The 12,515-nt window shown below is 42.6% G+C and overlaps 1 protein-coding gene across 1 annotated transcript in view; it reads right to left on the bottom strand.

The window, feature by feature from the left end:
* LOC137437052 (histone acetyltransferase KAT2A) overlaps nt 1-12,515 on the bottom strand; it is a 30,427-nt gene that overhangs the window by 2,745 nt on the left and 15,167 nt on the right. The window contains 7 exon segments of the mRNA XM_078786647.1: nt 2,793-2,929; nt 3,652-3,795; nt 6,704-6,810; nt 6,975-7,166; nt 7,383-7,393; nt 7,395-7,544; nt 7,546-7,566. Coding sequence (XP_078642773.1) covers nt 2,793-2,929; nt 3,652-3,795; nt 6,704-6,810; nt 6,975-7,166; nt 7,383-7,393; nt 7,395-7,544; nt 7,546-7,566 — 762 coding nt within the window.

The following is a 12,515-nucleotide window of genomic DNA, read 5'->3' as shown; positions in this document are numbered from 1 at the left end:
GTAAGAGAGGTGACCAAGAACCCGATGGTCACTCTGGCTGAGCTCCAGAGATCCTGTGTGGAGATGGGAGAAACTTCCAGAAGGACAACCATCACTGCAACACTCCACCGATCTGGGCTTTACGGCAGAATGGCCAGACGGAAGCCTCTCCTCAGTGAAAGACACATGAAAGCCCAATTGGAGTTTGCAAAAAAGCACCTACAGGACTCTCAGACTGTGAGAAACAAGATTCTGTGGGCTAAATAAAATTGTTAAAATCACTTCACATGATGAGCAAAGGTGTTCAAGGATATTTAGTGGCTGAATATTTAACGCTGTTCACATTTTACCAAATTTCAACTTTGTGAACAAGGTGAGAAAAGCCACTATCCACCTCCACCCCATCCCTGAGCCAATGAGCGCAGACAAAAACGAAATAGGAGAGGACGAGGTGTACAACGCTCAACAAGACCATTAACACTCTGCCTCGTGGTTGAATAATGTCTCCCCTCCACCACACCTTATACATCTTGAGACTGAATATGTGGGTTGCTTAAAAGAACTGTGAAGTTTTGTATTAATACTATATAACTAGCCGAAACCCGTGGAACATCCACGGAAGGGAGGATGTGGTGTATGGATAGAGTGTACCATTATGGATGGCATAGGGGATTTGCTTGTCCGAGTAAGAGTTAGGAAGAAAGATGAGAATGAAGAGTGCGTATATGAACAACGATCGCCGACACCGGCACAAATGCATGCTCTGGATTGTCCAATCAGCGGACGGCTTGCTTCGCCTTCGCCCAGCAGACGCCAATACGATGGCGTCGTAAGATGGCGTCGTATCGGCAGTTAATCGGATGCTTTTGGGCCCCAACGTCGGCTAATTCAGATTTTTCGAGTATGTCTGTACGTGATAAACAAAGAGCGCCGTTCGTAGATCGTAAATCGTAAATCCATTAGTGCCATGGGCATCGGGTCACTGGGTGCGGCGTAAAAGGGATAACAAAGTCGGGTCCTTACGCTATTATACTATACTAGCCGAAACCCGTGGAACATCCACGGAAGGGAGGATGTGGTGTATGGATAGAGTGCACCATTATGGATGGCATTGGGGAGCGCTCATGGGATCTTCTTCTTCTGGTAAGCTCCAATTTTTTCTCTTTAAGTTAAGTCCAATCAGTCCTCTCTGCTCGAAGTGCTCAGGCCATGCCTTCCCGCTCTCATACTTTTATTTCCGTTCGGTGTAGAAAGAGATTGACATATCGTTCGTCTGTTTTCAGCTCGTTATCTTTAAGCTTCCTTACGTCTCGCCACCTGCTACACCTCTCTGAGTTACGAGGATTTATGCAACGCACCCCGAGTATCGCAACGTCACTCCATTTAACTTTATTAAAATGACGATAAAGACGTGAAACCCGTGGAACATCCACGGATGGGAGGATGTGGTGTATGGATAGAGTGTACCATTATGGATGGCATAGGGGAGCGCTCATGGGATCTTCTTCTTCCGTTAAGCTCCAATTTTTTCTCTTTAAGTTAAGTCCAATCAGTCCTCTCTGCTCGAAGTGCTCAGGCCATGCCTTCCTGCTCTCATACTTTTATTGCCGTTCGGTGTAGAAAGGGATTGACATATCGTTCGTCTATTTCAGCTCGTTATCTTTAAGCTTCCTTACGTCTCGCCACCTGCTACACCTCTCTGAGTCACGAGGATTTATGCAACACACCCCGAGTATCGCAACGTCACTCCATTTAACTTTATTAAAATGACGATAAAGACGTTTCCTTACATATCCTAATTTAAAATGTTCAAGGGAATAAAAAGACCATTTGGTTCACACCACCCATGTTCACACCACTCGCCTGTCCAATCAGCGGACGGCTCGCTTCACCTTCGCCCAGCAGACGCCAATACGATGGCGTCGTAAGATGGCATCGTATCGGCAGTTAATCGGATGCTTTTGGGCCCCAACGTCGGCCAATTCAGATTTTTCGAGTATGGCTGTACGTGATAAACAAAGAGCGCGGTTCGTAGATCGTAAATCCATTAGTGCCGTGGGCATCGGGTCACTGGGTGCGGCGTAAAAGGGATAACAAAGTCGAGTCCTTATGGTATTATTATATAGATAATATGGTCATTTACACCTATTAAAGGTCAACTTAAAATATGGAAAGATGGATTATACCCAGATTTTTTTGTTCGTCAACTACACATATGTAACAGAAAAGTCCAATTCAATTACTGTACATAAAACAGACACGCTGCCACTAAATATTGATGGAAAATGTGAACGAAAACAGTTCCATCGCTTCACACAGAGAAAAAAATTGCAACCAAATACGAAGAATTCAAAACTAGTAATTGGCGTCAACAACCATTCTCGACCACGTTGTGGAACGTTAGTCAAGGCCCTCACTTTTTCACCTCTATTCGGTTTTAAATTTGTTTTCTCAACAACTGCTTGATTGATTGATGCAAAACATTTAACATAGGAGCGCCTACCGATGGATATCGTTTTAACAAGGGTACATGATGATTGGATGGAAAATGCAGCCGGCATTCCAAAAAGTCAGTTTTCTGAAGGCATGGGTTACAGGGTGTTTAATCTGTCAGGAAAAACGACATAGCCTCGCTCGGCTTCGGCCGAATTATCCATTCAGATGCAACAGTCCCCAGTAATGAAGTCATAGCGAAGGCCCGAAAAAACAAACCTTGATTGTTTGACTTTATAATCAAATAATTTTGAGGCAAAAAAGTGGAAATCGACTGAGATAAGTCTGGAACATCTGCAGGAATGTGGCAAAGTGCTCACCTCTGGACCAAGCATCGTGCCAGGGTCTGTGATGGTCGCCATGACTTCATTGACCAACTCCATAGGGATGTCTCCAATCAACCGCTGCCTTTTAGCCTCCTCAAGTGTCGTGTGGTCTTCGGCTTTTCGCTTTTCACCTGTGCAAGACCGGCAGTGGCATAAGATCATATCACTGTTGTGCAGAAGTTGCTGGAAAAACAATAAACCATCTGTTATTATTTCGGTTTCACACTGGGCCCACTATTACAGGATGTGCAGCACTCTTCTATAATAAAGCAATATTTACCCTTTTACACAATGCAGTACAGGAGGCTGAAAACCTGCCCTTACAATCATGACAGTGGGTAGAGGCCTACAAATGTCAGGTGAGGTAAGCAAGCTGGTGAACTCGTGGCCGTTCTTGCCATTCATGAGGAAAGACCTTAAAATGGCCTAGACAGATGCCACCAAGCTTGCTTTGTTTCTTCTTTCCTTTCTGGTATTTGACTCTTCATTCATGATGTTAGTTCGACACTTCCTGTCACTCAATAGGACCTTTCGTTCAAGCCTTTGCGTATTAGTTTTGCCATTGATGTGATAGCCAGAGTGAGTGGACGTTTGGATATCAGGATATCAGGATATCAGGATATCAGGTCTCTACTGTTCCATTCAACAAATTTGGCGATTGTAATTTTTCACCTCGAATGATAGTTTCCTCTTTGCTCCTGCTACCTCCTTTGTAATCAGGTAGCAGTACTACATGTGGCCAAAATCTCAAACATGGGGACAAACAAATATTTTCTGGGGAAAAAAGCAAAGCATCATTCTGACATTGGAATATCATTTGATTGGATCTTTATTTTAAACAATGCTAACATACCTAAGCTTTGTCCATCTTCACCTTTTTGCAAGGAGGCCGAAATCTGCGACGTCCCAGTGGTGTCTACTGTTGTCCCACCACTATTATTCCCCCCAGATGGCCGAGACGTTCCTGAGCTGCTCACACTCTGCCCGATGGAGGCCACTGGAAACAAATACCGCTCATATCAATCAGAACCAGTACAACAGAAGCAGACAGATGTTAGCAGCAGAGGATAAACCACCCCGCTGTATGAAATGAGAAAAAGCAAACTGGGTTCATCCAGGTGTTCTCCAAATTTAAAGGACACTTGTGCAAAACCTTAAGAGAATGCATTGACCTTTCAGGTTGAAAATGTACTTCAGGTTCTCTTGATATTGAAAATGGAGGCACTGTTGTTAATGTGTGCAGCTATAAAGTACAATGGATATTTACTCCCGCCAGAGAGTAATGCATTCGATCGTGTCCGTCCGTGTGTGTGTGTGTGTGTGTGTGTGTGTGTGTGTGTGTGTGTGTGTGTGTGTGTGTGTGTTCGTGTGTTTGTGAACAAGATATCTGGAAAAGTTCTGAACGGATTTGGATGAAAGTTGGTGGGATGATTGCCCTTGGGATAAGGAAGAATTGCTTAGTTTTTGGTGAAGCTCAGGATATTATTCCAGATCCAGGAATTTTTTGAAGGATTTTTTTACCATTGGAAGATAGGGCTCATTTTTTTTTAACATTATCTTCTATATATTATATATTTAACATTGTGATATGAAAATAGTTTTCATATTTGTTGTAAATGTAGTTTAAACTCGTGATTATGCGTCAGAGCGGTGTATTTTTTTTAGCAGCGTCGTCTTCAATGTTCATTTTTCTTTTTCTAATAAAGACATATTCTGTCATTTTAAAACCACCGAAGTGTGTATTAGGTTTCCCCGTTTCATAAAATGTATCATTTGATACGTATAATGCTTTGAAACTGTTTTGGTTTTTTTTACCTCAGAAGATATATCAATATTTACCTCAGCGAATGTCAATCGCGGTGTCAGTATTTGATGAACTTATAAAGACTTAGGTGACTTATAAGTGTGACCAGCATGTGCACGGGATTCTTCCCAGAAGAATGAGTGGTCGCATTAGCTTGTACGACTTAAAATGAGTGAGTTTTGTTTTGACGTTTGGGCCAGTTTTACGTGTTGTATCCCTAAGGAATGAAACGAACGTTTTTCCTGGCTTGCAATTTTATTTGAAGTCACACATGCCTCAAAATACACTCACTTATATAGAATTGAATGCTGAATCCGAAAATGTAAGTGAAATTGCCTTGTTATTTTTTAACATTATCTTCTATATATTCTAAATATATATCTGTGCAGTGTCTGTCTAGTGTTGTCTTGTCTTGTGTTGTCACTGAACTACTCCCTCAAACTTTTGTGAAATCGTACTATTCCAACTTGACCCACGGCGGGAGTATGCGCTCTACTGAGTGGTGTTCTAGTTTAATTTTATTCAGTATGAGAGAAACTGATTGTGATGAAATATTCAGAAAGTAATGAATTAGTCAGGCATATTTACTGCACAAAGTGGGTTTTTATGTCCCCTTTAAAAAGCAGTGAGTTCCATGTCATCCAAATACAGTTGAGGGTGTCCACAAATTACCGTTCCAAATTCAAAATGTCATTAATAAAATAATGAAGTCAGATACAAAGATGCAGGTTGCTGCATGTCAAAAACCATTTCTCAAAGTCTTATCGTCAACATTTTTCAAGATCATCATTTATCATCATCAGTGCACATACATCAGTACATCAGTACAAAAAAATCTAAATGGGTTATGTCTGGCTACAGAATACAGTTGTGGCTACAGAATCGGACCGTAGTGTCCGAATCCATCGATCCTTGAAGTGTTCATTAAGGAAATTGTGCGCTATCAGACTCCAATGTGGGGAAAAATGACCTCTGGTTTCAGGACACCAATTGTGGGAGTAAAAAGCTCTAAAAAATTCAGGCAATTGTCAAACGTTATAGTGGCTTCAGGAAAGAAGAACAAGAACAACACTCAGTCGTGTGCATACCTCCACCAGACTGAAGAGCTTACATTTTGTATGCCACAGATAGGCCAGACCTGGATTCGAACCTGAACCAAAATCTAATCAGCTTGTTCTTGTTGCCTAACCAAATCATCCACCAAGTTTTGTCATAACTCGTCCATAACTTTTTGAAATATTATGCTGTGTATCGTTTTTGGCCCTATCTCTCAATGGTGAATAATCTCCATAAATTCTAGCAAAGATCCAGATCTTCACCAAAATCTAATCATTTCGTCTTTGTCACATACCCAACATCTCCACCAAAGTTTGTTCGAATCCATCCACAACCTTTTGGGATATTCTGTTCACAAACAGACAGGTCAAAACATAACCTCCGTCCACCTTCATTCAGTGGTGGAGATAATGACTCAATGACTCTGTCATGCATTAAGCCACACCAAACATTAACCTTTGGGCTGTCACGCTCAGGATCTCAAACCTCATGGAGAGGCACAGAGCCCCAAGTCCTGATGTTATGTCTGTTAACCTTCACTGAAATGTGGAAGGTCGACTTGTCTGAGAAGAGCACGCATCGTAGGGATCTGCCGTCTTTGTCTGAGCATTCCTTTACGTACCATTGAGTGGGGGTAGCCGCAGCTCCCCGGCAGCAAGCCAAATGGACTTATGGGGAATGCTCTTGACCAACTCACGGACATCCTCACCACTTGTGCTTAGCCGGCTTGCCCCCTTCTTCTGCAGGATGCTATCCGTCTCCATTAACATTTTGTACCGTTTGTATTGAATCTCCATGAACACTTTGTATCAAATCATTTTTCTTGATGGTGGCTGCCTTGCTGTTGCTGCCTGTCATTTGTGGACACCCTGTGCTTTGCATGCAAGAACTCGCATTTATAAGAATTCATATCAACGGTCACTTTACAAACCAATCACTTCTGAAAATTTAAATAAAAAAGCGGGAAACCTCATGAGGATTTGCAAAAAATGATACGTCACATAAAGCCGGTAATTGGGAGTATAAAGTCTGCTTGAAGCATAACCTGTTTGTAAGCCAGAGTGGGGATTTCCAGCTTCTAGCTCACAAAAATCTCGTTCCCAGATGGGAGATGTTGAACTGTACACTTCTTCCTCCAACATGGATAAGAACCTGAAATGAGGAGACAGGAGCAGAAGTTCACATCTTAGTCTTCCGAGTTTGGGGTTGACAAGGAAAAGGAAGAGGAAGAATATGAACTTTACTAAAAACAGCACAAAAGCTTTAGGGTGCATGAAAAACATTATTTGAAAAAGCATGTGAGGAGCAGCTCTGACTTTGGAAAATGTGTGAGGATGAGGGTTCTCTGCTCAGCAGGCAGCTTGTCCTTTTCCACACGAAACTTTTCCAGCAGCTGTCGTCGCATCACAGGAAAAATAGCACGCAACAATGTTCGTCCGAACACCTGGGTCGTCTCGTAACAGGGCAGACTGTCACAGAACTGCGGGACGTTACAATAGCAGAGCCATCTGCACGAGACAGGGAGGTGCAAGTTGGAAGGGAGCAGACAAGCACTGGTTTTCATTGATAAATGTTCCTGCACACAATCCTAGGATCACTGGAAAATTCAAATATTGCAGAGATTGAAAAAAATCTGACGAACAGGGATTATGAAACAAATGCTAATGTTATCCAGAGCTGCATTTGTAAACGGTGTAGTTTGTGTATAAACAGTGTGTGAATACCGGGTGTAGTTTCATTTTGTAGGTGTTTGCGTCATCCGTTTGTGCCCGGCTACGTCGCTGAGCTGGGGTCTCCAAGCGCCAGTAATTGAGGCACCGAAGAAACATCTTGGCCAAGTCATACATAGGTTGGCACTCCTTGAGTGGGAGGTGGTTGAACTTGTTACTGGACGAAATTACTGACAGCCTGCAGGTACAGCACAACACTCTATGACACTCTCTTTCAAAATAACTTTGCTCACATGGACCTCATCAGCACCACAGCTATCAACAAAATTACCTATTTCATAATGATTAAACCACTTAATCCACTTGGATATCCAAATGCACAACTTGTGTTTTTAGCATTATTAATTGAAGGGCAGGGGGGTTATTAATTATAAAGTACTAGCCACAAAAGGGGATAATTGATTAGTTGAGAGCCGATTTGTTGTTCCCTCCAATTATGGGTCAGAGACGCAATTTGGTCTTTATATGATGACTGCTCTCGGCATTGCAAGTGGTACATGTTTGGGAATCTACGTGGTAACACATTTCTGTCTACGGCCTTATGATGTCGCTGATGACTCGTCAATAAGTGAAAAACCGGTCTGGTGAATGGGGGTCGTGTAGCTTTCGGATTCTCATGTACGTGCTACTTGTGAATGCTTGCAGCTGTGGAGGAACCAAGGTAGGGTTTCAAACAGCAAAGGGCTGACCTTGTGTAGCTTTTTGCATCTTTCTTTGATTGGAAGGGCAGGGGGAGAGGGGTAATTATATATATATTAAAAGGGGCTATATATATATATATATATATATATATATATAGAGAGAGAGAGAGAGAGAGAGAGAGAGAGAGAGAGAGAGAGAGAGAGAGAGAGAGAGAGAGAGATAGAGAGAGATAGAGAGAGAGAGAGAGAGAGAGAGAGAGAGAGAGAGTAGAGAGAGAGAGAGAGAGAGATAGAGAGAGAGAGAGAGTTAGAGAGAGAGAGAGAGAGAGAGAGAGAGAGATAGAGAGAGAGAGAGAGAGAGTTAGAGAGAGAGAGAGAGATATAGAGAGAGAGAGAGAGGGAGAGAGAGAGAGAGAGATAGAGATAGAGATAGAGATAGAGAGAGAGAGAGAGAGAAGAGAGAGAGAGAGAGAGATAGAGAGAGAGAGAGAGAGAGAGAGAGAGAGAGAGAGAGATAGAGAGAGAGAGAGAGAAGAGAGGAGAGAGAGAGAGAGAGAGAGAGAGAGATATAGAGAGAGAGAGAGAGAGAGAGAGAGAGAGAGAGAGAGAGAGATAGAGAGAGATAGAGAGAGAGAGAGAGAGAGAGAGAGAGAGAGAGAAGAGCTAGAGAGAGAGAAGAGAGAGAGAGAGTAGAGAGAGAAGAGAGACTTTTTTGATTTTGAAGTCCTTTTATCTATCAAAATCACCCTACACAAAAAACCAATGTATTTATATCTTTACACCAACCATCAAATACTTGAAACTCGCAATGAAACCGAAAACGTTACAGAAGTATCACGGCACACAATCTGCCAAAATAAACCATTAACTTTATACAACCTACAAAAATATTACCAGTTGGTTCTCACGAACCTCACACAACCCTTCATGACACCAAGTATTGGTGAATTCATCAAGATTGTTTGCATCCTTATAGAAACAAAACTCTAGTTTAAGTCTTGCTGACACGAGGGCATTGAAAAACAACATTACATTGCATTCCCCGGCAGGTTTACCGTTCAATTTCTCCCTTCTTGAGATATATTGCCAGCTTGGCTGTTGCGACAAGAAACCTCATTAACATATTTTCCTTGCTTGACTTGGCATTAAAGCCGAAAATAAAAGAACGCAACGAGAGAAAACAACCTTCATTCTGTGTGCCACAAGATTAAACCACCGAAACAAAGGAACCAATCTCACACAATTAATGAAGGCGTGGAACACATCCTCCGTACATATGCAGAATGGGCAACATGTGGATGTAGGAGAGAAATGGTTGATTAACTTATTGGAGGGGACTATCCAGTGGATCAGTCTCCATTGGAGATCACCAGATCTTTTACTTACGAGCTTGCTATACATGGAGTTCCATACAGGTTCAGAGGGGGGTCCCACAGGCAACAGTCTCTTCCACCGGATTACTCCATTTAGTGGCGTATCCCCCAGCAGTAACTTGACACATGACTTGTATAGCTCTTTACTGCTAGTCTCTTGAAAGGGGCTTATCCCCATGCTAACCAGGGGTAAGTCTTCCAACTTGAAGTGCACCAGTAACCCAGGAAAAACCCACTCATCGTGCAATGGTTCGAGCTCGTGGGACCAGCATACTCTCAGCCGTACACCTATTCGTATCACCTCTCTCAACACTTTTGCAGTCACTCTTTCGGACCGAATTCCTGCTAGCTCGGCTACTTCTCGAGCTGATTTCCACCCGCAACCTGAAACTTGCCGGAGGTGCCATACTTTTGTGATGCCGGCAATTATGAAATGCTGGCAGAGGTCCCTACTTTTGGGTATGTTTGGGAAAAGCCGATTGCAGAACAAAGGCTCTTGTGCAAACATATGGATGTCGTAGTTGTCTTCTTGATGGCACACTGTGAGGTTCTGCCAAGCATTCAACACACTCTGATAAAAAACAGGAAGAGGAGATGTGTCAACTTGTTGAAGCAGGACCAAGAAACATTCACGGCCATATCCCAGCCCGCCAGCTTGCCGCAAAATGTGGGTGGCCAAAACATGGTTTGGTAATTGCTCTTTCACCAAAAGTTTTTGCACAGAGCATAGCCGAAAGGCCATTATACGGCTCCTGATGTCGACCATACTCTGGCCACCCTCGGCCAATGGACGGCATACAACGTTTGGCCGTAACCAGTGATGCCCTCCCCAAAAGAACTCCAACAGTTGCCTTTGCACTTCCTTCACCAAGCCTTCTGGTGGTTGCAGGCAGATGAATCTGTGCCACAAGAAGGAGGCAACGAGGTTCTTGACTACCAAAACTCGGCCCTTATACGAAAGGTGAGGCAGGGCTCTCCTCCATCTACTCAATCTCTTTTTTACGCGTTCAGCAACACCTTCCCAGTTTTTCTGGCCGTACTGTGGGGATCCAAGGAACACTCCAAGATAGCGAACACCTTCATCCACCCACTTTAAACTTGCAGGAAGGTGTATTGGCGGGTCTTGCGCCATTCTAGATGCACTGTCCCTGACAGAGGGAACCCATAGCGCTTTGCTCTTTTCCCAGTTGCACTTCAACGAGGAAGCTAAACCAAACAAATGTAGGCACTTAGCCAGAGCTGCAATGTCGTTATTGTTTTTAACAATGATTGCAACATCATCAGCATATGCCGATACGACAACTGGAGGATGGTCAGGAGATATACTTATTCCAGAAACGTTATTCCTTAGTAACACGAGAAGTGATTCCATTACAAGGGTGAACAGTAAGCAGGAGACAGGGCAACCTTGCCTTACCTTACCCCCCTTTGAACCTGTATGGGAGAACAAAGCTCATTGTTCACCTTAACTAAACTGAATATATTGTTGTACAGTAAAGCAATATAAGTTCTGAAATTATCTCCAAATCCACAGGCTTCAAGCACATGATTCAAAAAGACATGATCGATGCTATCAAAAGCCTTTTCTAAATCAAGAAAAATTATACCTAAGTCATTCTGCACACAGTTGCCATCTATGAGATCTCTAATGAAAAATATGTTATCATACATAGATCTACCTGGAATACAATAACTCTGATCAGGGTGAACCAAATCGCAAATTACCCTTTTAGCTCGATTCGCCAGAACTTTTGAAAGGATTTTATAATCAGTGCATAGTAGAGAAACAGGTCTCCAATTCTTCATGTGTCACAAATCACCAGCCTTTGGAAGAAGGGACATCACCGCTCTTCTCAAACTTAAAGGCAATTCTCCATGAGTCAGTGATGATTCAAGAACATGCATCAGCTCTGGACCTAATAGTTCCCAAAATTCCACATAAAATTCAGCCGGCAGACCATCGATTCCAGGGGTTCTTCCCGAGTCCATTCCAGCCAGGGCTTGCGTTAACTCCTCGAGCGTAATTGGCGAGTCCATATCCAGCCACTGGGACTCAGTTAACGAGGATAGGTGAGAGGTTAAAAGTCTCATTGTTTCATCACAAACAACCTGTTTTGAAAACAGTTTGGAAAAGAAGTCTTGAACACATAACCGTCTGTCTCTGGGATTTACAACAACAGCTCCGCCAGGATTAATTACAGAAAAAATGTTCTTGGGTGCTTTACTGACAGAGTCCAGACAAAAAATAGCTTTACTAGGGGTATCTAAAACCTTTAAGTTCTTAACCCTTAGTCTGAGCAACAACCCTGCTGCTTTCTCCTGGATTAACTCTCTCAGCTGAGTCTTCTTTTCTAGTAATAACTGGAAGTTTCTTGCATTATTATTTTTAGCAAGTTCACCTTCGAGCTGTACAATGTCAGCTTCCAAACAAGTCATTGTTATATTCTTAACATTTGTAATGTTTGTTCTAAACTGTTGACAAAACACCCGAATCTGGGCTTTCGTATTGTCCCACCAAAGATTAACTGAAGAAAAAGAGGACTTTCTTTGGATTTGATTAGCCCAGAAAACTTGGAAGGCTTCTTTAAATAGACCATCTTCTAGAAGACTGGTATTAAATTTCCAGTATGCACTTTTATTTATTGACTGAGGAAAAAGAAACCCCATGGTTACTAAATGATGGTCTGAGAATATTGACGGAAAATAATCTGGAGAGACTATAGCGTTTCTAAAAGGTGAGTTTATATACCATCGGTCGAGTCTCGCAAAGGACACTCTTCCTCTGGTGATACGGCTCCAGGTAAACTGAGGTTCATTGGGGAAAAGTACCCTCCATACATCTAGCAAACCAACCCGAGAAAGGAAAAGGGATAAATCAATACATGATTCGGGATGAGGTTCTGCCGAGTTCCTGTCCATTACAGGTTCAAAGGTACAGTTGAAATCACCCCCGATAGACACACATTGGTTTAGATCAACTGTCTGCAGGTGATTAATCACAGACGCAAAGAAAGCTTTCCGTTCTGTGCTCTCACTTGGTGCGTACACATTGAATAATGTGAAATGAAAATGATTAACCTCCAGTTCAAGAGAGCTGAATCGGCCTTTAATGA

This window comes from Myxine glutinosa, chromosome 1 (assembly GCF_964187855.1).
Source record: "Myxine glutinosa chromosome 1, kmMyxGlut1.1, whole genome shotgun sequence".
Lineage (NCBI taxonomy): Eukaryota > Metazoa > Chordata > Myxini > Myxiniformes > Myxinidae > Myxine > Myxine glutinosa.
The sequence above is the reverse complement of the archived record's forward strand: the minus strand, read 5'-3'. Positions and strand labels throughout refer to the sequence as shown.